This window comes from Typha latifolia, chromosome 8, assembly GCF_019914945.1.
Source record: "Typha latifolia isolate L0001 chromosome 8, TyphaL0001v2, whole genome shotgun sequence".
In the NCBI taxonomy this organism is placed as follows: domain Eukaryota; kingdom Viridiplantae; phylum Streptophyta; class Magnoliopsida; order Poales; family Typhaceae; genus Typha; species Typha latifolia.
This window is the reverse complement of record NC_133093.1, coordinates 10,308,554-10,332,908: the sequence shown is the minus strand read 5'-3', so window position 1 is coordinate 10,332,908 and position 24,355 is coordinate 10,308,554. Positions and strand designations below refer to the sequence as shown.

General features: G+C 36.4%; 3 protein-coding genes across 4 annotated transcripts; 2 read left to right on the top strand and 1 right to left on the bottom strand.

Annotated features, from left to right (window-relative positions):
- The first annotated feature begins 5,214 nt into the window (after positions 1 to 5,214).
- On the top strand, positions 5,215 to 6,917 carry LOC140794182 (salt tolerance receptor-like cytoplasmic kinase 1). The gene is made up of 2 exons (XM_073146096.1): positions 5,215 to 5,878; positions 5,970 to 6,917. The coding sequence occupies exons 1-2, from the start codon at positions 5,491 to 5,493 to the stop codon at positions 6,647 to 6,649; spliced, it is 1,068 nt and encodes a 355-aa protein (XP_073002197.1). The 5' UTR covers positions 5,215 to 5,490; the 3' UTR covers positions 6,650 to 6,917.
- A 2,976-nt stretch (positions 6,918 to 9,893) lies between these two features.
- On the bottom strand, positions 9,894 to 12,579 carry LOC140793457 (UPF0496 protein 4-like). Of its 2 annotated transcripts, none has more exons than XM_073144948.1 (2): positions 12,413 to 12,579; positions 9,894 to 11,301 (listed from the first exon to the last, which is right to left on the bottom strand). In XM_073144948.1, exon 2 carries the CDS (start codon positions 11,293 to 11,295, stop codon positions 10,180 to 10,182), a length of 1,116 nt encoding a protein of 371 aa, XP_073001049.1. In that variant the 5' UTR covers positions 11,296 to 11,301; positions 12,413 to 12,579; the 3' UTR covers positions 9,894 to 10,179. The 2 variants fall into 2 exon arrangements, with proteins under 2 accessions (XP_073001049.1, XP_073001050.1); XM_073144949.1 differs by having other exon boundaries at positions 12,205 to 12,450.
- Positions 12,580 to 17,782: 5,203 nt separating this feature from the next.
- On the top strand, positions 17,783 to 24,136 carry LOC140794306 (aquaporin NIP3-1). Its single transcript, XM_073146292.1, has 4 exons — positions 17,783 to 18,771; positions 22,854 to 23,273; positions 23,376 to 23,437; positions 23,669 to 24,136. Exons 1-4 carry the CDS (start codon positions 18,556 to 18,558, stop codon positions 23,862 to 23,864), a joined length of 894 nt encoding a protein of 297 aa, XP_073002393.1. The 5' UTR covers positions 17,783 to 18,555; the 3' UTR covers positions 23,865 to 24,136.
- Positions 24,137 to 24,355: the final 219 nt, after the last annotated feature.

The window sequence follows — 24,355 nt, the reverse complement described above, 5'->3', positions numbered from 1 at the left end:
ACGAATTATGATCTTTTATTTAGACTAATTAACATAAAATTATTAATAGTTTTCTAAAAAAAATAAATATTTTATATGTGAAATACATATAAAATTAAAAAAAAATAATCTCTAGAAATAAAATATTAATATTCACTATTTAAATAAGTAAAATAAAAATTATAAATTATTCAAAAAAAAAATATGCTGGTAAACGGATATTCGATATCCGTATCGGAATTTGAAAAATATATCCGATGCGTATTTGAATCCGTATCTGAGTTTTTTTTTTGCAAAAATTCTATTCGTATCCGAATCAGATAGAAATTTTTTTATTCGAATTCTATTCAAACCAACCCCAGTAGATCATACCTACTTCCTATATCTAAATTTGAAGGTTATTTTTTTTTTCTTTTCGATCGGTAAGTTTCAGCTTTTGAAAACTAAGTTGCCATGTTTTCTATATTAAATACGTATTTTTTATACTAAAGTAAATATACTTTATATTTAAAATGTAGATAAGAGTCTATTATTGTAAAATGACCAATTTGAAGGCTCAAGTCGAAATAACTTATTAAATATCTTTCATAGCACTTGCTACTTAATTTGCTACAAGTTGGTAACTAGCTTGAAGAAATTAAGCACGTTAGACATAAATTGATGGCGAAAAACGAAATGTTTATAATATAGTGAATGATTGTTTGGTTACTACTACTTGCGAGTTGCAACTTGTTAGATATGTCTCCCTACCTACCTCTATCACCCAGCTTAAATATAAAGGATTTTTATATAATTACTACTCAAAAACGTTTCAAAATATGTGAAGTGCCATTGCATTTTTAGATTCAACATGTGTTTTAATCGTGATTAATTAGATTCGAGCAAACTGGCTATTATATTTTAAAATTGGCCGACTTCACCTAGCTTAATGTCATTCAGTTGCCGATTTTTTTAATGATTTATTAATTGTTTAATCTAGAGGTTAAACATTTATAATTAGATCTACATCCTAACTCTCGTAATTTTAATTTAATGCCTGATGAATTGGGACAAATAATTAGGATATATCCCATATTGTGCCGATTTGGTAACTCGAGTTGCATAATTAAAGTTCTCATACTTAAAATTTATGGCATAGTATTGCCATCACGTAATCACTTCTTCTCAATACTTGGAAAGGCTAAAATGCCCTTTAGATCGAGTATTAAGGACTATTAAAACCGAAGTGGTGCTGGGAATAGACATTAGGTTCTCACCTTCTATTATAATAGTTAGATTACAATTGAAATATATAAAGGACTATTAGAGTATTTGTCATATATTATTCAGTTTGCTGATCAACTTGAATAAATAAGTTTGTATGTCCCAGAATGGCGGAGTCTAAGGTTATATATATGACAAATACTCTAATAGTCCTTTATATATTTCAATTGTAATCTAACTATTATAATAGAAGGGTAAAAAGCACAAACTCAATCCTGATGTGAAGAATAAATTATACATGGCCTTGGTAATTATTATAGTAATTAATTTTTCTATTAATATAAAAGCGTTTAGGTTTAATAGAAAGAAGAAAAAAAAAACTCGTTTATCCTCTAATTAGACAGCCTAATCCAGAAACCCATCTTTAGGATCACGTCCAAGTCCAGCTTAGCAAATTGGCAATTGGGCTCACTTATAAAGCCTGAGGTCCAATAGAAGAAGCCCATTACTTTCTAAATTTCAAAATAGGTGCAAGACTCGTTAAGCCCAATTCTTCATAGAAGAACACTATCTCCTCGTCTATTACCTCGTTTAATTTTGGTGACATTTTAATTGCCTCAACTATTATGTAAAATCTTATAAATACCCACTTCGTGAAAAATATTATATGATTGTCAAGTGATCATTTTAGACATTTTATGAATCATCTCGCTTTTATTTTATTATTAAAAAAAATTGAGAGTAAGGGAATCCGTTTGATATTTTTCATTGATACTAGCAAGGGTAAAAGATACTAAACATTGAGAAATAAATAAGAAAAGTCTATGTGAAAATAGACAATAACAAGGATCTCATGAAACTGATGAATTGTATGATCTACTAAGATCGACGTTATTTATTAAATCAATGCAGCATAGATTGGTATCAAATAGTATCAACCCAAAGATTAGCTATGCCACATTACCTACAGACATCTCTAGACACAAAATATGCAATTAATATCTTCTACAAGTGCGTTACGTCCTTCGAAATCTCCAATCCTGTAGTCTAAGTTATATATATATTAGAGTACTCCAATATTTGCTCTCTTAGAAGGTAGCACGTAGCTTCCAAGTCTCAATTAATTTTTTCTATGCCACCAACCAGTTGATGTTTCTATAAAACATAAAACACGCACGAGTTTGGAATATATGTAGATATAGATATAGATATATACAATTCCTTTGTCTGCTTATGTGCAATTGTATCATTCTATATGTGTGTTTATAATCAAACATCTGTTCATAATTAATGCTTTATTTGATTTGATTGCAATATTTTTGGTTCCCAAATCGAGTCGGTTGATTTGAATCGATCAATCGATGGAATAGGACATGTTTAATTTAGGCAAAACTTAAGCTTCATTGGGTTAAGATGTCAGCTTCCTCTATACCCCGGTCCTAATATTGTAGTGTATATGTGTGTGTGTGTGACCAATGACTTAACTTTCATGATATAAATTATTGTGATTGAAAGCTAGGAAAGAGACATCCTATCCAACCAGTATCAGCTACAAAGTCTATATTTTCCACCACCTATTTCCTCACACCTTTTATCTCCAACCCCGGGCTAAGAATATACCTTGTTTCATATTTCCATGGAGCAATTATTTTTTGTTTTGTTTTGTTATTTAAAAATAGAGGAAGCCTCCTAACTCACCTGTTGGCTTTGGTTGTTTGCATGAGAATTTAATATTTTGGAGACTTGATTTAGTTTTAATTTGTAGTATTAATAATTCAATGGTCGGGGTGAACCATTTGTTAACTTCTCTAACATATAATAAAGTTATAACGTGACAGTCTTGATACACAGAAAGATGAGAGAAAAATGAGGGATAGAGTAATACCTTTTTGATGAGCTAAACTTAGAAAACAAATGAAGAATGACAGTAGCTAATTAATTCATGGAATGCAACAAAATGAATATAAAAAATGTGCATGGATCAGAGTTTTCCAACCATCACCATAAGAATTAAAAGAGAATCAAGTGTTAGTTTTCCTTATGCTCCACCATTGCTTTTATGCCTCGGAGAATTAGTTGCTTCATTTCGTTAGCAGGGAGAAAAAAAGAACAGTTTTGGCGTATCGGAAAAAACTAAGTTAATCATACATCAATCTGTTGAAATGGCTCTGTCACTGATAGAAGTTTTAGTGTGTTAGAGTCGCATCTATCTATCTATCCATTTCTCTACCTATAAGTCAGAGATCTTTTTACCCTATTTTCCTAAGAGTTAACCCACCTCTAGTATAGAAGCTTGTACTATACTAAAGCACCATTGGAGTTATTCTCAAGTGATATAATTCACATCATATTTCCAAAAAAAATGAGGCCAATTAACTATTCTTTTACAGATCCAAATTTTGTAGAGCTTTTAGATGAGTGGACCCACTGGAGAGAGATGGTGGACATCCCACTGGCTACTATGGTATGCAGCACCTATATATGCAATTCATGCAAGTAGCTGAGTTTTGCTAGACATACTTAATCTGTAGTTACATTAGGATGGCCCTCTAATATAGTGGGCAGTTGGATGTGCACTAAATTAACCTTGCTATTAAGGGCATTTAAGAGCATGACAGTGGTTGCATGATACTTGATACCATGAAGCTTGCTACAAGAAAGTGAATGCTAAGTAGCAGCCAATTTTACTCTCTATTATGTTCAATTACAAAAAAAAGAATTCTTTCTTTTTATTGTTGCATATTTTCCTCAATTCAAAGAGACTAGAAATAGAACTAGTCACTAGCCTAAGTTCATAGGCTAAAGATTAGCATTTCATAACAGAAATACGACTTATTGGAGACCGCCGATCAGTCCAACAGTCATAAAATTCGTGTTAGAAAGCAAGACCAGGCCGGTCCAGAGTAAACTCGATGTTGTTACACCAGCTAGTATAGCAAATCTAAATCAAGATGAATCTCGACCATGATGGATTTTATAGACATCTCAAGAATTCTTTTACAAAGAAGAATTGCCACTAGTATGTTGTAACTACATATAAAAATTATGACTCAGTTATCCAATCTAATTATTATATTACTATTGTTTAGCATATAACCTAAGGATTCTTTAATAATAATAATAATAATAATAATAATAATAATAATAATAATAATAATAAAGAAATAGAAGTGAATTTGTTGATGGTCATCTAAAACAACAGAAGCTGTAAATTTTCACATGTTTTTTTTCTAGTCTCGAGTTATGTATTTGTACATATTTTAAGCAGTTAATCTTTTCGGATTCCCACTTAATTGAAGCAACATAAAATATTAACCTTTTTGGATGAGAAATTAACAGATCGATCGTAACTATAATCCCACTTATCAATTGGAGGACGTGCTCATTCTTACGTATGCTAATGTCGTATCCACGTAAAGGATTCCATAACCTTATTATATATATATATATATGACAAATATGTTGACGTGAGATGAATTACTCCCATTATCATATGAAGGGGCTACATGTCATGTGATCATGTAGTTGACTTTACTCGTCTCAAGAAAAAGAAAAAATTAAAATAAAAAAAAAGAGAGAGAAAAGAGGAATTTACATAGTGGGGAGGCAGAAAGTTTTTAAAATTCACTATTTCCAATGCCTAATAATATGCATCTCCACAGGTTACTATGCCATCTGTCGTTAGGGCCTGATGAATATTGTTGTTCTATAAAGCTACGGATGAAACCCGGAATATTTTCTTATTTCCAAAAATTAAAAAATATATATATATATATAATCTTCATTGTCACTCGTCAGTTTATTATTTAATTACTTCACAATCATAAAATTCATAAGCAAAGGAATCAAGATTCAGTATTACGTGCATTGCTTAGTTTGCATCTCAAAATAATCATCTTTCACAATTCACACCCTGTAAATGGCTGGGCCCCATATAATTGGTGGTGGACGCAGACGCGTGTTCATCAATGAGCACAGGAACAGGAACAAGAAGCAACAATCTCCAAACACCGAACCCCTGCACCAGATCACAACTCCACCTGCCGGTTTGACCGTTCCATCTCGGCTCTCGCTCCTCCTTGGGTTGGGAAATTTCAGTGGACCGACCAATTCCCCATCCTCCCCTCCCCCCCTTAATTCATTGGCTATTTATTAACCCACACTTAAATTTTTATTATCTCAATTCTTAACCCCAACTCTATTATTATATATAAATCCCCAAGTACACATCTCCTTTCTACCACCTCACCTCAAACCCTCCTCTCGTCTCCTCTCGTCTACTCCTCCTCCGGCGAGGAGATCGGTAAAATGCTCCTCAGGTATAACATATTCTGCTGCGGCGGTGGGGGCGGCGGCGGATGCAGAGGAGATCCAGACGATTCGGACTCGAATCCCCCCAATGCCCGGGTCGCCGACGAGCCCAAATCGGAGGCGAGCAAGGATTCGGTCCGCCAATTTGGGTGGAGCGAGATCGAATCGCTCACGTCGGGCTTCACCTCGGCCGTGATCGGCGAGGGGGGGTTCAGCACCGTCTACCTCGCTCGCCTCCCCGGCTCCCCTTCCTCCTCCCTCGCCGCCGTCAAGCTCCACCGCAGCAGCGAGCGCCTCCACCGCGTCTTCCGCCAGGAGCTCGACGTCCTCCTCCGCGTCCGTCACCCCAACATCGTCCGCCTCCTCGGCTTCTGCGACGAGAGAGGTATATAGAGTTTGAAAAAATAAAATAAAAAAGAGTATAAATTTCCCATTTCTCGATCGACTGGCTTCTAAATGTTAGTAATTTCTCGCAGAGGAGGGAGTGCTCGTCTTAGAGTTCGTTCCGAAAGGGAACCTTTACGACAAGCTTCACGACGGCGGCAGAGTTGTGATACCGTGGGCGAGGAGGATCCTAATCGCGTTGCAGCTCGCCAAGGCGTTGGAGTACTTGCACGAGATGCTCGACCTCCAGGTCATCCACGGTGATGTGAAAGCGTCCAACGTGTTGCTCGACGAGAGGATGGACGCCAAACTCTGCGACTTCGGGTCAGCGCGGATGGGCTTCTCCGCCGCCGTGCAGCCCAGGTCGGCCCAAGCCATGCTCGGATCCCCCGGCTACATGGATCCGCACTACATCCGATCCGGGATGGTCACCAAGAAGAACGACGTGTATAGCTTTGGGGTTCTGCTTCTCGAGCTGATCACCGGCGTCGAAGCGTTCTGCTCCGAGAAGGGCCAGCTATTGACGGCCGTGCTGAGGCCACGTCTGCGCGAGTCGGCCGTGGATGTGGACGGGTTGGTGGATCCGAAGCTGGGCGGGTTGTTCCAAAGGGCGGAGGCAGAGGCGATGGCAGAGATGGCCGCCACGTGTATCCGGGAGAATCCGAGCCTGAGGCCGTCCATGCCGGAGGTTGTGCGGGTCATGAGGGAGAAGTTGTCGTCGTCGATCTCGGCCGTCGGTGCGAGATCCAACGGCGCGAAGTGCCATTTGTAAATAAAATTATGTTGTATTTTTTTTCTTTTCCTTGTATTTTGTTTGGTTTTGGACATCTCGTCGGTGTCAAAGTTCTGGTTGTAGGAGATTAAAGGTGGAACAAAAAAGGGTACATAAAGCTATAAGGAGGGAATAATTTTGATCTCGGAATGATCAAAGTAGGCATTGTATGTAAACTGGAAAAGATTTTTGTACTAGTTTTTTTTTTTTTTTTCTTTTTTCAAGGGAGATGATATTTAGATACAATAATAATCTTTTTGTTCATAAATATTAATTCCCTTTTAAAGATACTTTTCTCTCCACTAAGCAAATAGGTCAATTTAAAAGACCAACCTTTTTCTTTTTTTCACAATAAAACAATAAAGCAAGTGCCAATTTGCACACCCCTTTACTCATTTCGCTCCAGAAAAAAAGCTAGGACTGGCCCTTCAAATTAGATACTCGCTTTAATTAGAATTTAGAAATCCTAATCCTAACATTTTGAAAACACTAAATGTGCGATTAAATCATTCTGCCATGATTGGGTGCATTTCTATTCAAATGGACGGACGGTGCAAAGTCTCGTTCGTGATGGCACTGTGAAACTTCTACTGGCCCTACTATATATCTCTTTCAAAAACGACCGGATTTGTTTTCAAAACCATCTTTTTTTTATTTTAAATATATATATTCTCAGATTCTTATAGTATTTAATGTAGAGCATGTAGGCTAAATTGTTCCCGAGTGGGTTTGGAAGATTTGAAGGAATACATGGGAGATATCGTATGACGTTCGTGACATCTTAACCACTAAGACATGGAATAGAATTTGGAAGGGAGACTAATTGAGACATTTTATTTTTCGAATTTTGCTATATTTTGAGGAGAGAAATTTTGGTATTGCGAACGTGGAAAACGAATTGGAGAGATGGGAGCGCGACAGTTCACCAAATGGATCCATAAACTCGAAACGATGAAAAAGAGCAGCAGCCTGGAATGGGTCATAGCTCGTGAGTCCTTCTCTCCTTGTCTTATATATTTTCTTTTCTTTTCTTTTCTTTATGTGGGTGATCACCAGTGCAGTGCGTGATGGTGTGCAACTTTTCAAAGATGCAAACTTAGTGCGCGGTGGTGGCCTGGTGGAGGAGTTGCTTAATTCCCTTGTTCTACTTTATTCTCCATCCTAATCTTAGACCTTAGTGCTTAATGTTATTCTAGTTTTAGAGGTTACAAAGTGCTTTACTTTTGATCTTCTTGGCAAGTTAATTAAGTATTTCGCACAGCGCTGCATAGTTGACCAAATTCTTAAGCTGATATGTGCGTGAAAGATTGAACTTAAGGTCAAGCTCTTCATGTCTGAAAACCTCTTTCTAACTAGTATTACTCCTAAATGATCACACGCCAGATCCTGGTGCTTAATAAAACCCCATCCATGAGAAGTTTCTAGGGCGTTCACTGTGTGTCAGAGTCTAGCTTGCAGTACTACTTATATCTCTGAACATTCTTACAACATAACACATTGGCCCATATTAATGATCTCTAGACCTACCCCACAACTGCCGCAATGAATGAGTTTCCATATCACCCTACGAAAAAATATAAATTATAAATTTAAATTTAAATTTTTTATTTTTTGGCGCCTCTAAAGTTTCCATGTGTGTTAACACATGTAGACCCGAGAATGGGGCTCGTTGCATGTGGCATGCATGTGGATATCGTGCTGGCTTCCATCCCAATCCCTCTTATTCAAAGCAACGAAGGTTGAAACTACTAGCTAACGTATATGGATAACCCCACCTTATAATTATATTCCAACGAGGGACGAGGGAGCTAGTAAAGCCTCTCGTGCCACCTCACCTTAGGGCCTACGTGTCACACTTGCCACGTGACAAGGTGCCAAGTTAAAGAGCTAGCTGGTGGTGCGTGCTTTACAGAGGAGGAGGAGGAGGAGGAGGAGGAGGAGTCTCGTGTGGGTGTTATGAGCTAGGTAGCCATCCACAGCCTTTGCTTTCCAGTTTCAACGTACTCTTTCTTTTTAATCTTCTCTAAGAGTGGCTTTACGCGAACATCCCACATGTTCTTTGCCTTCCAAGGAGAGCTTTGCTTTATCTTTTGCCAAAAAATTAATCTACGTTTCGATCATTTGGAGAGAGTTCCAGATCATGAGGATAAATGCAAAGCACTGCGTTTGTTTGGGAGTTGAGCATCTAATAATTTTGTGTACCCGATAAGAGGGAACCACTTTAATTCTTTGAATGCAGCTGATGACTTGTGTCAAGGTTAAGCAATTTTGGCTCGTGACTTCGTTGTCTCTGATCAAGAGGAGAGACTGGTGCTGCAAAATTGTCATGAAGATGCCAGATATTTAAATAAAGTAAGTCACAAAAACATTAACAAATATATTCTAAAACTTGACATGTTAGAGAGAGCAGCATGGATTTTGTAATTTAATTGTATTTAATTTTGTAATTTATAATAATTAATTTTAAGGTGTATTGTATATATAAATTTTGTGAAATCTATTATAATAAAATATGTATTAACTATAAATATATGCACTTAGTTTTATATACTAAATTAAAAAAATACTTAGCCCACTAAATTGCAAAAGCATCAGAGACAGCTCGATTTCTTTTGCGGACTCTTCTGCTTGAATTTTTTTTATTGCTAAAAAATCCAACAGGGGAGAGAGAGAGTGTGTGTGCTGCTATATGTGCACTGTGCTGCTATATGTGCAGCAAGCCAGACAAAAGACCAATTCTCCATTCTTTCCTTCAAATTTCCTGGTCAGCCTACCAAGAGTGAAGAAAGTTGAGAATGTTGAAATGTTCAAACGATATATGGATGAAGATGCAAGTTCAACTCTACTATTTTCCGCACAACAAATTCATTTGTCCAAAAAAAACATATGAAGTACTGAGGGATGCATCAAGGATGATTCACACACTACTACAACATACCTCAAGTAGCTTGTCAATTTCTGGATAGGCACAAATAAGAGTAGGACTTGCTCTACGAAAATATCTACCATGCTAGTTTGGTTCGGGGAAATTTTAATAGAACACATGCAGCAAAGAATAAGTGCAAGTCAAGTAGTTCACCCTGAGGATAATCAACAAAGACTTCTTTTAAACAATAGCAACAAGAATCTTGAAGGTATCAAAGTCGAATTACATTACAAGATAAAACAGAATGAGACGCTAATGCAAGCATACAATAAACTCTTTGTACACAAAATATAGAGGGAGGCTATGCACACAAGGAAGTACAAAAGCAGGGGGATCTCTAAAGATCACTTTATATACATACACATAGAGAAAGGATACAAATCTGAAATCACACACATATACACATCACTTTGCAAGACTTTCCATCATATAGGAAGGAGCACTATAACACAACTACGATTACATAATTCTTACATTTGGGGTACACTCTCTGGAGCTCACCACTGACTTGATTATCAGTAAGAACATGGTGAACATTCTCAGGAGGGAAGACAAAACCAACAAAAATAACAAAACTAAGGGCTTACAGCGAAAAACCATTTCATTATCTATTTTCATCCATGTTACTTGCATCACAGACTCTCAAATTACAAAGCAAAGCATCACGCCCAGTTAGAACAATCTGGAAGAAATCCCCTACCTGCTTTGAGAGATCATCTAGTCCATGTCCAAGCCTCTCTGCACTTCCACTCATACCTGAAACACACTCCAACAAGTTCTGTTCTTCGTGATTAGTGTCAATCTCCATAACTTTCACTTCCGCATCATGGCTAATGCCGTTGCTTTGTCTAACAGCTTCTTCTTTGCAGCCAACATAACAAGTCAAAACACGCAACCTTTTCACATATGTTTCAATTTCTTCCAACTCTTTCACTGCTGTAACCTTTCCACTAGAAAAGTGTCTCCTAGCTTCCTCACTGATGGCAGCTTGCAAGTCCTTGAAGGCCTCAGACCATAAAACATTTTCAGTGACATGCAACTCCATCAACAAGCGCGAGCTACCTGATAATGCTGCCATGAGGAAACTGCAGATAAGTATTGTCATGACCTTAACTCCATATAAGGCTCTCAAGAGAACCTTCCCTTTAGCAGAGTTCTTGACCTTTGTAAGTGAAAGGCTTGCAGCAAGACTCTGTAAGATGGTTGAACAATTTTGAAGCCTGGGACTCCTTGAGTCAATTTGCTTCATCCAATCATGAAGAGAAGCATGTGCTCGTTTTAGTTGTTCAGATGATGGAGAGTTGTTCGAGAAGTCCAAAACATGCAGCACATACTGCAACGAGAGATGGCCCTGATCCAGCCGGGACAACTCAGAGCTTAAAGCTATGCAAATATCAAGCAACTTCACACTACTATCCAAGTAAATATCCATCCATTTCTCATCCCAGTCAGAAACAGGGAACTGAAGATCAGTTATTAAGGTTTTTATGTTAGTATGGGCTTCTGACAAACACTCAATAGCATGCCCCATCCAAGATAAACTAAGAACATCTGAGATATCCTCTGGCTTTAGCGATTTCATACTTGAAGCCAAGACTTCCTCAAAGGAAGTAAGCAACCCCCAAAGCTTCGGTGACAAGTTAGATCCCTTAGGAAGGATACTCCGAAAAGGATTTCCAAAGGGAAATAACGTGCGCTGCCCATCATGTGGACGACTCATTTTTTACTGCTAACAAAAAAATGGAGTTCAATACAGCACAAATATAAAGTTAACCCATAAGAATGAAGTGCTAAACAGATATTTGAATTTTTTTCCCCAATGCATACAAAGTGCCCTAAGCAATGAATAAAGCCAAATTTGTTTAGACTAATCAGGCTTCAAGTTTGTCAAACTTCAAATGCATGAAGAAATCAGTCTGACTATATAAAGTATATAAAGATAATCATAAGAATAATAACTTGAGAGATACATCTAGGTTTCAATTTTTAAAGACTAGAAAATTCGACACCAACAATTTCATAACAATGAAGGCTATACCTAGGGAAAACATAATTATAAAAATATATCAATATTCAACCTTGTCCCAAGTTTAATCCCTCCAACTCTTCCAAATAAAGAAGTGATCAAATCCTCTTCGCTGATACTTCTTTTGATTTAGCTAATATCAGGCTCGGTCTACAACTCTACATGTTCTCTGTCATGTAACAGTACCAAAGTTTTTCCCCTAACAGTAGACTAAAAATTCAGAGATAAATAAAAGATAAAGATGAATGATACTTCAATCACTAATAGCAACATACTTTATTATCGCCGAATCATCTTCACTTTAGCAAGGTCGCAAACAAAAATTTCATCAGCAGTAACGTTTTTCTCTATTTTCTTTATATATTCTTTTTCCCTATTTAATCATCTCAATCTTGTGCTACCAAATTAGCCTCCATCCAGAGCATATAGGATTGTAATTACTTCATCAAATTCCAGATCCCTACAAAGGCAGGTAACCCTCATCTTCTCCGCCTTGAAGGAGAAAAAGGAAAGCAAATAAATCGAAGAGAATATATAGCTCAGATCTCCAAATTTTCCTAAATCATAACACTATAACAACAGATCTAACCATCAAATACTTACAAAAAGATAACCAGAACAATCACCGAAGGAGGTTTCAAACAAGCCCCAAATTCTAAACCAAAAATTCCAGGGATGGGCATAAAAAGAACTACCAAAACTCTCCTTTCCTACTACATCTCAGATCTGAAAAGAAGGGCGCCGAAATCAAGAACTAAACCAGCAAGAGGAAGAAGAGGAGAAGGGGAAGGAGGGACAGAAGGATTCGTACCTGAAGCGGTATCCGACGGAAATGGGAACGTGGATTGCAAGGGAATCGACGATGAGCTAATAGATGTTAACCTTCTCCGCCCAATCCCCCAAATACCAAACGCCAGAAAATTGCAGACGCGTATGTGGACCGTTGGCCGCCTGCCCATAAGATCACATGTTTGGCATGGATAGCACAATTCTCACAAGCGTGTCATAAACTGACACGTATCAATAAAGTCGTGCTGTCAGCTGCAGAGATGGAGAGACGAGGTGGTTGCCTGTTTGAAAGGAAAAGGAGGTGATATTTTATATTTCATCCGTCAGCGACTTTGGCGGACGTGAGATTGGAAACTCGAAAGAGCTTTGGGTGATTTTCGGGTCCGGGTTAAGAAAGTCGCGCCAATGGGACCGGGATAATGACTCACACAGTCGACATTGCTTATTTAACCCATGCGGGCCCCACTAGACGAGAGTGCGGACACCGACCAACGTGGATGGATAGAGCCATAGAATGGTTGGCCGGAGACCATTCGTGATCATGCGGGCGGGCAAAGCCGGTCCGGGTTCTGAGTCATACTATTTGAGCCGACCGGGCTAGGTCATCTATTTGCCAGTCCGCTTATAAATTATTAATCAAGTTAGAATATTATAGTCCGTTAATACCCACTAGCTAGTAGGATATAGGATTCTGATCATGTATAATGGAGCGAGACCGTCAAAATCATTTTAGCACTATTACATATAGCAGCTAAACATGTTAATTATATAGTAGTAGTTAAAGTATCAATATCGAACTTTTGACGTAAGACTAAATAAGCATTTGGACCTGGCTATAAGTTGGCGTGACGCTCGTATCATCAATTATCATTTTGAGCGAGGGCTGAACCGGAGAACCCGAGCTCGAGTCAGGCTCAGGCGGACCATACCGGCTGATCACCTCTATAAGAGCGATAAAGCGGCCTTCGAAGAATCTGATGCGGGTGGGCCTTTCCTGTTGGCCCATATGGATTCTTGGGCTAGCCCGTAACTATGTTGGGCCTGCTAACTATGCTAAATGAGCTTGCTAAAGTTGGGCCCATTACGCTTGTTTATTTGGACCCACAAGCACATGTGATTACATATATATATATATATATATATATATATATATATATATATATATAGAAATATGCATAAACATTAAACATTAGAGTCGAGATGACTCCTATTTAAACTATCTTATCCAAATTATTTTAAAAATATATATATTTAGGCACCGAAGAAAATATCCTGCTCTCCAAATGAGATGCTTGTACGTTAATCTACCACGTTCTCAAGTAATTTCCTTTAACATTCAACTATAATACTTCCAATAACGGAGGATCTATATCCATCTATCTACTTTCATTTGGCTTGCAAAGAATGAAAGACTGCGTCATCAATTTGATTTCCTTTTGAGTATATTGATATTTAATGAACTTTTTATTATATTGTATATTTTTAACACTATTCACTAAATTATTATAGTTGCTATAATGTATGCTTCATATAAGCAACGTAAATTATTATCTTAATAATTATATAATAGCAGGTCTAGAACTTTATACAATATCAAAATTACTCTAAGAATAATATATCAATACTAAGATCACATAAGAAAATACACAATATGTCATAAATATGCAAAACTCTTTCTCCACCCATGACCCATTAAAATATTCAAGTATTTTTTAGTATTTTGCAATTTCAATTTTTATTTTATTTTCTGAACATAAAAATTGAAAACAACACAAATCAACCGAAAAATAAAAATAAAAATGCAAAAAGCAAAACCTAAGGAGAAGTGACAGGAAAGAACAGGTGGATCATATTTCGCAATCATAAAGTTGACTTTTGTAAGCCATGGTGTCATTTCATTTATAGTCACTGAAATTTATATGTTTGTCGAACTGTCTAGAAATATTCCACTGGGAAAAAAAATAAAGTACTAAAATATAACATCATTTTGTTCAATTAATCCCCACAGACTTTATGTTTCCCACCATCATTGCCCCTTGAGGAGAAGTCAACAAGCTCAAAGCAAGTGCATAGATGTTATAATATATATATAGAGAGAGAGAGAGAGAGAGAGATCTGAGGCAAATAAAGAGACCACAACACAACCTTCTTCAGCACACTGCAACTCTCATGTGCATGTGTACCGCAGAAGGAATTATTCCGGTGACCACTTAATTAAATCAATCTTAATGAGATTTTAAGTCCTTTTTTTTGCACTAATAACATATCTCAGCTTAGCTTAGTACGAAACTTCTACGATCTTACACACACATGACACGAGAGGGGCAGGGTGTCATTAAGGCATTAAAAAATGTTATGTTTTTTTTTTTTTGTGCATGTTTACCTCTCCAAACTCGTAAGTTATTTTAATAACTGTAAGTAAATTTTTTAATAATTTAACGGACACTAAAAGGAATATCTGAAGACAAAATTAAGAGTATTTTTGGCTCTTTCTAACTTTTAAAGAGCATAGTTGAGATATATATATACATGCACATTAATTTTATAGAAGCATATAAGCAAATAAGAGATTTTTAAGAAAATATATGTAGCATCAAGTGAGCACGTAAAATAAATCCTAGCTCTACTATGAGAGTGCCTCCTTCGGTCCTTCCCTTTTTTACCCCTCTCTCCTCTTTGACATTGTTCTGTCAGTGACCCCAATGAAACAATCTGACATGGAGAAGTTTGGGTCTGAGAGGATTTCCTCACTCGCCTTCTCCAACTTGGGAAGAATAGGTGAGGTGCTCGCATGTGAGCACATCATGCAATAGAGGTTGGATGAAATTTTTGTTGTCATTTCGATTTTGGATCAGCTCATGTTGTGGCTTATGTGCTCATCCCTCTCTTTTATGTGCACCATTTGGATCTTACTTCCTCTTTTCCTTGCTTTATTATAGGTGACTTGCGTGACTTAAGATGTAATCAAATGTGAATCTTGTGTCAAAGGATTGTCGCCCTACTTCTTTCTCATTTTATATATCAAATTATAATTGATGTATCGGTTGTTTGGATTTAACGAAACCATTTGTCTACTGCCTTCCCCTTAAAAAAGAAAGGCTCTTGGAGGTGACGAATTCTTTTTTTCCTTTTTAGAGTTCTTTGGAGTAGTTGGGTTGATGCATGTAATGGAATTAAGCTAATCAATAAGCAAAAGCTAGTGCTGGAGGGGCCTTCAACAATTGCCGAAGCAGAGTGATGCAGAGTGGTAGGCCTGCAGTGCCACAAGATCTCATCCTCAGGTTGAATACAAGAAAAGGTATTAGCTTAGTGACACCAAGATCTCACACAAAGGCACAGGGTCCACCTTTTGTAGTGGTACCACTGCTCTCCAACAGAGGCAAGAGTATAAAGGAGTGCAATTGAATTTAAGGCACTAAGAAAGAAAGCTCACAGAGAGAGAGAGAGAGAGAGAGAGAGAGAGAGAGAGAGAGATTTCAACACCTGACCATCTGAATACCTTGTGACATATCATTCTTCTGCCATGTTACATGCTCCTTCTTGCTTTTGAAAACTTAGAAGTCATCGAATTATTTACCATTTATATATATCTTCATAGATGCATATAGAGGTTGGCTTGAATAATGTCGTAATGCATAAGGAGCCACTGGAATAAGGTTCTTAATGGGGACAACTGCGAATCTATTCGAGGTCACCTAAACATAACAGTCCTTGGTACTTGGATGGTTCTAATTTTTTAAATGCTTCAATCCAAAGTGATAATTTAGTAAGCCTAAGACAAGAAAAGAATCATTAAAAGTGTCACTCTGAGTTGTTTGTTGAGATGAATCCATTAGAGCAGGATGATCTCCCCCCCATAAAAGAAGAGCTTTGTTTGTTTGATTGTGGTAAGAAAGGAATCAAATTAACCAAACAAAGCATATTACCGTACCATGGAGCATGTTAATTCTTCAGGCTTATTACTTTTATCAAAGAATGATGCGAAGAAGACGTAAAGATTGGAGTAAAATTATACACCTAGGAAATGATAAAGCTAGCGTTTAAGGGTATGATTAAAGTTTAAATGAGGGAGGAAAAAGAAAATTCCTTTGTCTAAGACTTACCCACGATGGGACAGCTAAGGCCATGCGGGGTTTAAAGAAAGTGGAATAAAAGATTAGAGAGAGAAGAGAGCATGAATCATTTGATAGACTAAATGAGATGATGTGAGAATTTGTATACGAACTATGAAGTGAGAGAAGAAGATGGCCGAAGGATGCTTCCACTAATGAGAAGAATAGTATTCTGGCATTGATTCATGTGAGAGAATGAAAGGATAGGCCTTGACCGAGCACTCTGCATGCCACTCAAAACTACTCTTTTATGTTGTTTGGTGGTGGATTGCTGTTGTTAGCCGAAACAAGAACTTCTGGGACGAAGGGAATCCACTTTAATGCGTTCCTTCTTGGTAGTGAAATAAATAAGGAATTATTAGATATTAATTCTACAATGTCATTGGTGAGAAAATAATATTTTATTATACTTTTCTTGATAGATCATGAGTAATCATGATTAGACTCCTAAGATATATTATATGTTAGACAGCAACGGACCTAAACATTTCACTAAACATGTAGCAGTAGTATAAAAATTTCACTAAACATTATCCCGTGATACCTAAGACTATGTAATCTTTCAATCTTTACTAAAAAGAGAAATCAAAGTTGTTTGTGACAAAATTTAATATTTTCAATAACATTCTGTACAATGGAAGGTGCGAATTTTAGGTTCATAAAAATTTGGTCCATCTGCCCTCCTGTAAAATTGAGATTTTACCACAACCCAAGAAAGAATTCAACTCATCAACAGCATCAACATTCTTTTAAGTAATTGGAGGTTAAAATGGCAGAACTCCATTGCATTTGGCTCGATTCCATCACATTATTTAAGATCACTGCTTTGAGTTCTCTCCACCGACGACCGAAATTTCTAAACTACCCCTTCTTAATCCAACACCACCTCCCGTGACTTATATATAACATTGAAATCACTTCTAGAAAATATTAGTGTTCACTAATACTAGAAAGTGCAAGATGATGTCATACAGTGTATAAAAAATTAGAAAATGTCACTTTCTTTTATCAGAAGTGGAACGAGTCAAAATCTAAGAAGTTAGATGGTTTTAGCTTCTTCTTTTTTAAAAAAGAAAAAAAAAATGTAAAAGATAGTGAAACTCAATCAGACACACACATAGAACTACTCACTTTCCGGTTTCATCAAGCTAGAGTACGACTTCTAAACGATGCCCGCCGTATATTAATCCCACTTCCACGGCAACCAAGAAAGGGTATTTGTTTATAATCCCAAGGGCATTGCCGTAATTAAGTTTTTCAATATTTTATGTGAATTATTTCAGGGTTGTTGCATTGGTACTAGCTGTGACAACTCATTAACATCTCTCTACCCACTAATCCCTATAAATTCCCTCCTTCCATCTCCAATTTCTCTATGCCTCATTACTCACTTTCTATCTCCAAATTGCCCTCTTCTCCTTTCTCTACTTTCTCTTTGGAAGATCTCTCTAAATCGGTAAGCTGTGTTCAAGTGCTCAGGCAATGGAGGCTTTCTTTTGATTCATAGGTTTGAGCTCTTTATACACTTCTCATCCTTTTAGAGGTTCCATTTTGAGTTCTTAGGTTTGTGAAAGCTGGATACTTTTCCTCCCATTCCTTAACTAAACCTTGAAAAAAAACCTCCTAATTATGTAATTTTTACTCCACTGATCCTTAGTCACAACCAAAAACCTTAAAAAAAAAAATCCTAAAAAGAAATTAGTAGCTATCTTTGTGTTTCTAGTATTGTGAGACTGGCTGTTCTTCCCCTCCTTATTCCTTAGAAATACATTTATAAAAACTCCTAGATCATGTAACTTTGTATCCATCTTCCTATCATCAAACCCACCCAAAAACCAAAAAAAAAAATTTATTTTAAAAATTCTGCCAATATGAATCCTTAAAAGAATCTAGACATCTAGTAGTCCAATCCTGGACTCATCTCTACCATTCTTATAGCAATACCTTTATAAAAACCAAAAAAAATCATGTAATTTTCTTCCCACCTTAATTACCAAGTCCCAAAACAAAGAAAAAAAAAAGTTTAAAGTTAAGTTGCTGCTATCTTTGGACAATGGCGGAGTTGGAGAACGGAACCCCGCCGATCTCGGCACCGGCGACGCCTGGCACGCCGGGGGCGCCGCTCTTCTCGGTGGCCCGAGTTGACTCGTTGTCTTATGAGAGGAAGTCGATGCCGAGGTGCAACAAATGCTTGCCGTTGGAGTCCTGGGCGTCTCCTCAGACGTGCTTCACTGACCTGCCTAGGCCTGACGTCTCTCTGACTCGGAAGGTAAGCATATAATTTAACGTAATTAGATTCCATTATTAGCCATGCAGTATGATGTGAGTATTAGTCAATGTTTTTTTTTTCAAATAATTTCGATGCATAGCATCTTAGTAATTTATTTTTGCTAGTTAGCACTTCTATCATCATGCTTTTAGATATAGATGCCCATGCATGATGCATGTGCCCAAATTATCCACTTGATTTGGGCCTTTTAATAAAATAATTTTAATTAGAAACTTTGCATTACCTATAATTAAACTTAAGCACACTTCTATATTAACTTAATTATACTAAAAAATATATTAAACTATCCTAAAATATGTTTCCCAGAACATCTTACCCAAACCTAAGTTAGCTCCTTCTTGCTTTGAGATTTGAGGTTGAAGGATAAGATGAACACGTTGTTGCTTAAAAAAAAAAAGTAAGAAGAAAACAAGAAGATAAGAGCAGCAGTTTTGATATTTTAAAAAATAATAATTTATAGTGGATGGAATATTCATACCTGCCTAAATGATGCTAATGTTAAGCCTAACATAACATGTTTTTTTTTTGTGTGTGCATATATTTGGTAAAATAAATGGCTTAATTTATAAATATTGGATACATAGAATATAAACTACAAATAGATGAAAAGGTAAGGTGTTATAAAAGTAAATGTCTCTTAATTTTAACATAAACTTTATACTTTAAAACACTTCAGATCTAGACTTGGGTTGTTAGAAGCTTCGTGGAAGTATCATTGGTGATATTTCCCAAACTCGAATTTTGAACATCTCTTTTCGGCTTTAAATGCTCTGGTCAACGAGAGCATTTAAATTTATTGATTAAAAATAATAATAATCTACGACTTTTGTATAGTTTTTTAGATAGAGTCAAAACTATTGGATGTATGTAATTGATGCATTACCTTGCATAGAGTTGCGTGAATCAGCTCTAAGATTTTCTACGCATTTCATTTAATTTCTTTAAAATTGGAGAGCAATTCAACTGATGAGTAACCATTTAGTACGCCTTAAACTTATAAATAAATATCTATACATCACATTGATATAAATATCAACTGAAGTCTATCGCATGGTATGATAGACCTAATCCACTGCTAAATATGACAAGATACTAATCTTATATGTTATCATGAACAGTTAGAGTGACGAGTGTGAAGGACTAATCTAAAAATTAATCAAACGAGACAAAAAATGTACAAAATAACTACATCATAAGTGTGAGGTGGGCTATTTGATGTGGTTAATGTTTGTATTTTAGTCAAGGATGGCAACTGATCATTAATCTTCTCATATATTACTCATGGATGACATCAAGTGTTACTGTTTATATATAATATTGAAGAAGGGCAAGAATTGGAGAGTTTTGGACTGAACTAGCCTTGTTTTAAATTTTTTATACCGAAATCACCTACCCCTCAAACTTATTACTAAATTGGGTTTAATTCATTATAGTCATAATAAAAATGCTGAACTGATCGGTATTTTTTCTCTAAATAAAAATGCTGTTTGGTCCTAAAACGTTAAACTGATTAGCATTATATATATATATAGAAATCTTTTTAATTCAGTCTTTCAGCAGTTAAGGAAAAAAAAGTCTTGACAGTGAAAACGCTAAACTGATCAACATTTTCAGCGTTTCTATTAGAACTACAGTAAATTAGATCTCATTTAGTAATATGTTTAAATGACAGTCTATTTTAGTTAAAAATATATATATAAAATGAGCCTACTTTGGTCAAAAACTCATAATTGGATTGCTTCTCAAGTTGTTAATTGGAATATTTGGAAATTTTGGATTGATTCAGCCGCCCATCAAGAAGGTCGTATAAAAGATAAGGTACAAAATTAGGGTTCGTGACTTGTCCGATTCTTGAACGATGCTATTCTCCAGCTAACTAATTTATTCTTCTTTATTATTTCAATTGGCTATTTGGTTGGTTCTTAATAATTTGATTCTATTCTTATTTTATTGCAATGCTTTCTTGACACTCTAATGATGTTACCTCCATTAATATATTAAGTTTACTCTACTTCGTTCCTTCTCATTGGACAGTCAGATTTATTTTATCACACTTTTGAGATCGGATATAAAATAATAACGAAAGTATCATCCTTTACTTTATAATAAAGCGCTAATTTTATTCCATCCTTATTTTCATCAAGCATCCTAAGTGTAGATTTTCTTGATTAATTTTATCTTAACTAGTTAGATTAAACATACTTTTGTTCTTCTACTTTAAGCAAACATTACTTTACTGCTTAAACTTTGATATCACTATGCACCCATTAACTTTTGACTGAGTTACAAAATTTAAATTTTTTAGTAAAAAGTATCACCTGTTCATTTAAGTCATTTGAGTATCTGCCAACACCTTAAAATATATATTTTAAAGGTTTTTTTGCCGTATATATTTTTTAAAATCTCTTTTTATTTTTATTTTATGTCACTCTAAATTTAATATATATTCTGAACTAGAAGAATTACTTAAAATTAGTGTTTACATATTTATATTTAAATTATTAAATTTATTGGTTAGTTAACTCTAAAGGATATACATGTAAAAACGGTATATATATATATATATAAATAATTTTTTTGGATACATAACGACGTTTTAACGAAAGAGTGATGTATTATATATATATATATATATATGCAAAATAAACCCGTTATTTAGCGTAAATTATTAAACTGAGAAGGGTCTAGCAACTTGGGGCACAAAGAAATGTCACGATCTCGTGGCCTAATCTATAGACAGGCTGTCCTTGAAACACCACAAGAGATTTGACATGGAAAAGATTGAAAGCTTGAGATGAGTCCAAATTCATGGTTGACTTGGCATCGTTTTCATCCGTCGGGGATGGATGGTAGGTGTCGTTCGGCAGTTCGTCTCGAAACTATCAATTGAGTTGGAATTAAGTCGCCACTCCACTGTTTGATAGAATGCCGAAGTGATTGATAGGTTCCAATCACACACATAGATTTATGTTTAAGGGATGATTATGATTAGATTGCATCAGGGTCCATTTCCTGGACGAAGAAAAAGGGTAGTGGAGTTGTTTTCCAATGATTCAATACCCCCACTTTTTGCCCCCACTATGTGGCAGACTTGTAGTGGATCCTGCACTATGGTCAATTGTTTCTTTTTCTTCTTTTTTTCTCCACTTTCTATGGATGGTTAGAAGGGTATCATGCATTTTATATGAATATTTTCTTGAATAGATTTCTAGGTTGAGAAATGCTATGATCCGAGATAAGTTATTTAGCAAGTGCATTGGCTTGGAAACTGTTAAGTCTCACTGCATGTGTCCTCAAAGGAAGTATCAAAAGGGGCTGATAGAAAAAGGCTACTAACTTTTAATCGAAGTGGGGATATGTTTTTTTAAAGTTTCTTTTGCCTCTGACAGTGGACTAGAGGGCAATGAGCTTCCCTAGAATGCCGACAGATGCCTAAACTATTCATACTGACTCTTTCCATTATTTTTGAGAGCGTTTTTAGAATTGGATTTAAATTTTTATCCTTTGTTTGGTTTATCAAAACATCCTACGCTGTTTTTATTTTTATTTTATTCTCAAGTAAGTTTTATTCTAACTTAACTATATACGTTGAATGACAAAAGACATATATTATTTAGAATTTAGGATTTAGGATTTAAGATAACTGTATTGAATTATTAATAGAGGAGTATATTTGGTATTTAATTTATCTCTTTTTTAAAATAACAAAGGAAACTTCATGTGTCAGAATGTAGTGTCTAAAGCCAAAAATTATATCCCAATCGTTCGGTACTACCAATTTATGACTGAGTTTTAGGGTTTAATTCCTCACGAATGTTATAGTTAATATTAGATGAATATTTTCATCATACTTGGTTATCTAACTGGGGCGAGTGTCTAGTTTATGATTACACTATGAACTAATAATCTATAAGAAAGGAAAAAAAATGAAATAAATAGAGTGAAAATATTTTTTTTTTAAAGCACACAAAAGAGTGGGTGTAAAATATAATTTTCCTAATTTTCTTTTACATATATAAAATCTCTCAAACTCTACTTAATCATGTCAATGACGGCTGCAGCTCGCTGCAGAGTTCGTGGGCACCTTCATCCTCATTTTCTTCGCCACCGCCGCCCCGATCGTCAACCAGAAGTACAACGGCGTCGAGACCCTCATCGGTAACGCCGCGAGCGCAGGCCTCGCCATCATGATCGTCATCCTCTCCACCGGCCACATTTCCGGGGCGCACGTCAACCCTTCCATCACCATCGCCTTCGCCGCGCTCCGCCACTTCCCCTGGGTCCAAGTCCCCGCTTACATACTAGCCCAGATCTCCGCCTCCATTTGCGCCTCCTTCGCTCTCAAGGGAGTCTTCCATCCCTTCCTCTCCGGCGGGGTCACCGTTCCGTCCGTTACTACGACTCAAGCCTTCTTCACCGAGTTCATCATCACGTTTAATCTGCTGTTCGTCGTCACTGCCGTTGCCACGGACACGAGAGCTGTAATTTTCCTCCCTCGCCATTTGATCGCTTAACTGTTTCGTAGCTTGATTTGAATGTTTTGGCTAATGGTGTTTAATTACTTCGATATATGGTTTGTTTAGGTGGGGGAATTGGCAGGGATAGCGGTGGGAGCGACGGTGATGCTTAATATCCTTGTTGCTGGGTGAGTATTATTATAGATTAAATTTACAGTTCGCACCCTTCATTTTCATATACTTACATTTCACCCTCTATCTTTAAACTACACAAAAAATGGTTCCTACTTCTTTTAAGTGCTGGTTGATAATTAAAAAAAAAAAAAGTGATTTGAGGAGTTTAAATAGAAGGAAACGAAAATTTCAAATGATATATATATGCAAAAAGAACCCTATAAGTAATGGATTTGTCTACTCAGGCCATCGACCGGAGGTTCGATGAATCCAGTGAGGACTCTGGGGCCAGCAGTGGCTGCAGGGAACTACAGCCATATTTGGTTATACCTCATTGCACCGACGGCAGGCGCCATCTTCGGCGCCGCCGTGTACTCGGTTGTGAAGCTCAAGGATGAGGACGGAGAGACGACGCGGCAGCCGCGAAGTTTCAGACGTTAATCAGATCGCTGCTGTGAAGTTAGATGATGGTAATGTGATCATTCTACTATGTTTGTAATAATCTTCGCTCGGCTTGGATTAGAACGAGTTCGAAGTGGTTGTGAGAATAAGTTCCCGCCTGCATTAATAGTCCCCAGAAAGGCTAGAGATGTGAGATAGTATGGGAAGTGTTTAATCGTGTTGCTACATATGTTGTGGTCCTATGTTCCTATGACACTCTTGTGATAATTATACTTATTGGCATGTTCTAATATTGATGTACTTGTTAGTTATATTGTTGTGTATGTGCTACTTTCCTTTCACCTTGCTCGGTTAATGGAGGAAGATAATTATATTTCTTGGCATTTGTTTAGCTTCGTCTGTTTACATGTAAAGAAATGAGATTACTTTGAATTCCTGAGAACTATATAAAGAAAGGAGCCTCACGAAAACATTCATGATAATGAGCATCCAATTTGGACAAATCGTTCTTTTATGTTTTCTGTTATTTT

Coding starts and splice junctions, on each gene's coding strand:
- LOC140794182 (XM_073146096.1), top strand. CDS start 5,491: ATGCTCCTCAGGTATAACATATTCTGCTGCGGCGGTGGGGGCGGCGGC. Junction 5,879..5,969: donor CGGCTTCTGCGACGAGAGAG/GTATATAGAGTT, acceptor AATTTCTCGCAG/AGGAGGGAGTGCTCGTCTTA.
- LOC140793457 (XM_073144948.1), bottom strand. CDS start 11,295: ATGAGTCGTCCACATGATGGGCAGCGCACGTTATTTCCCTTTGGAAAT.
- LOC140794306 (XM_073146292.1), top strand. CDS start 18,556: ATGGCGGAGTTGGAGAACGGAACCCCGCCGATCTCGGCACCGGCGACG. Junction 23,274..23,375: donor TTGCCACGGACACGAGAGCT/GTAATTTTCCTC, acceptor TGGTTTGTTTAG/GTGGGGGAATTGGCAGGGAT. Junction 23,438..23,668: donor CTTAATATCCTTGTTGCTGG/GTGAGTATTATT, acceptor TTGTCTACTCAG/GCCATCGACCGGAGGTTCGA.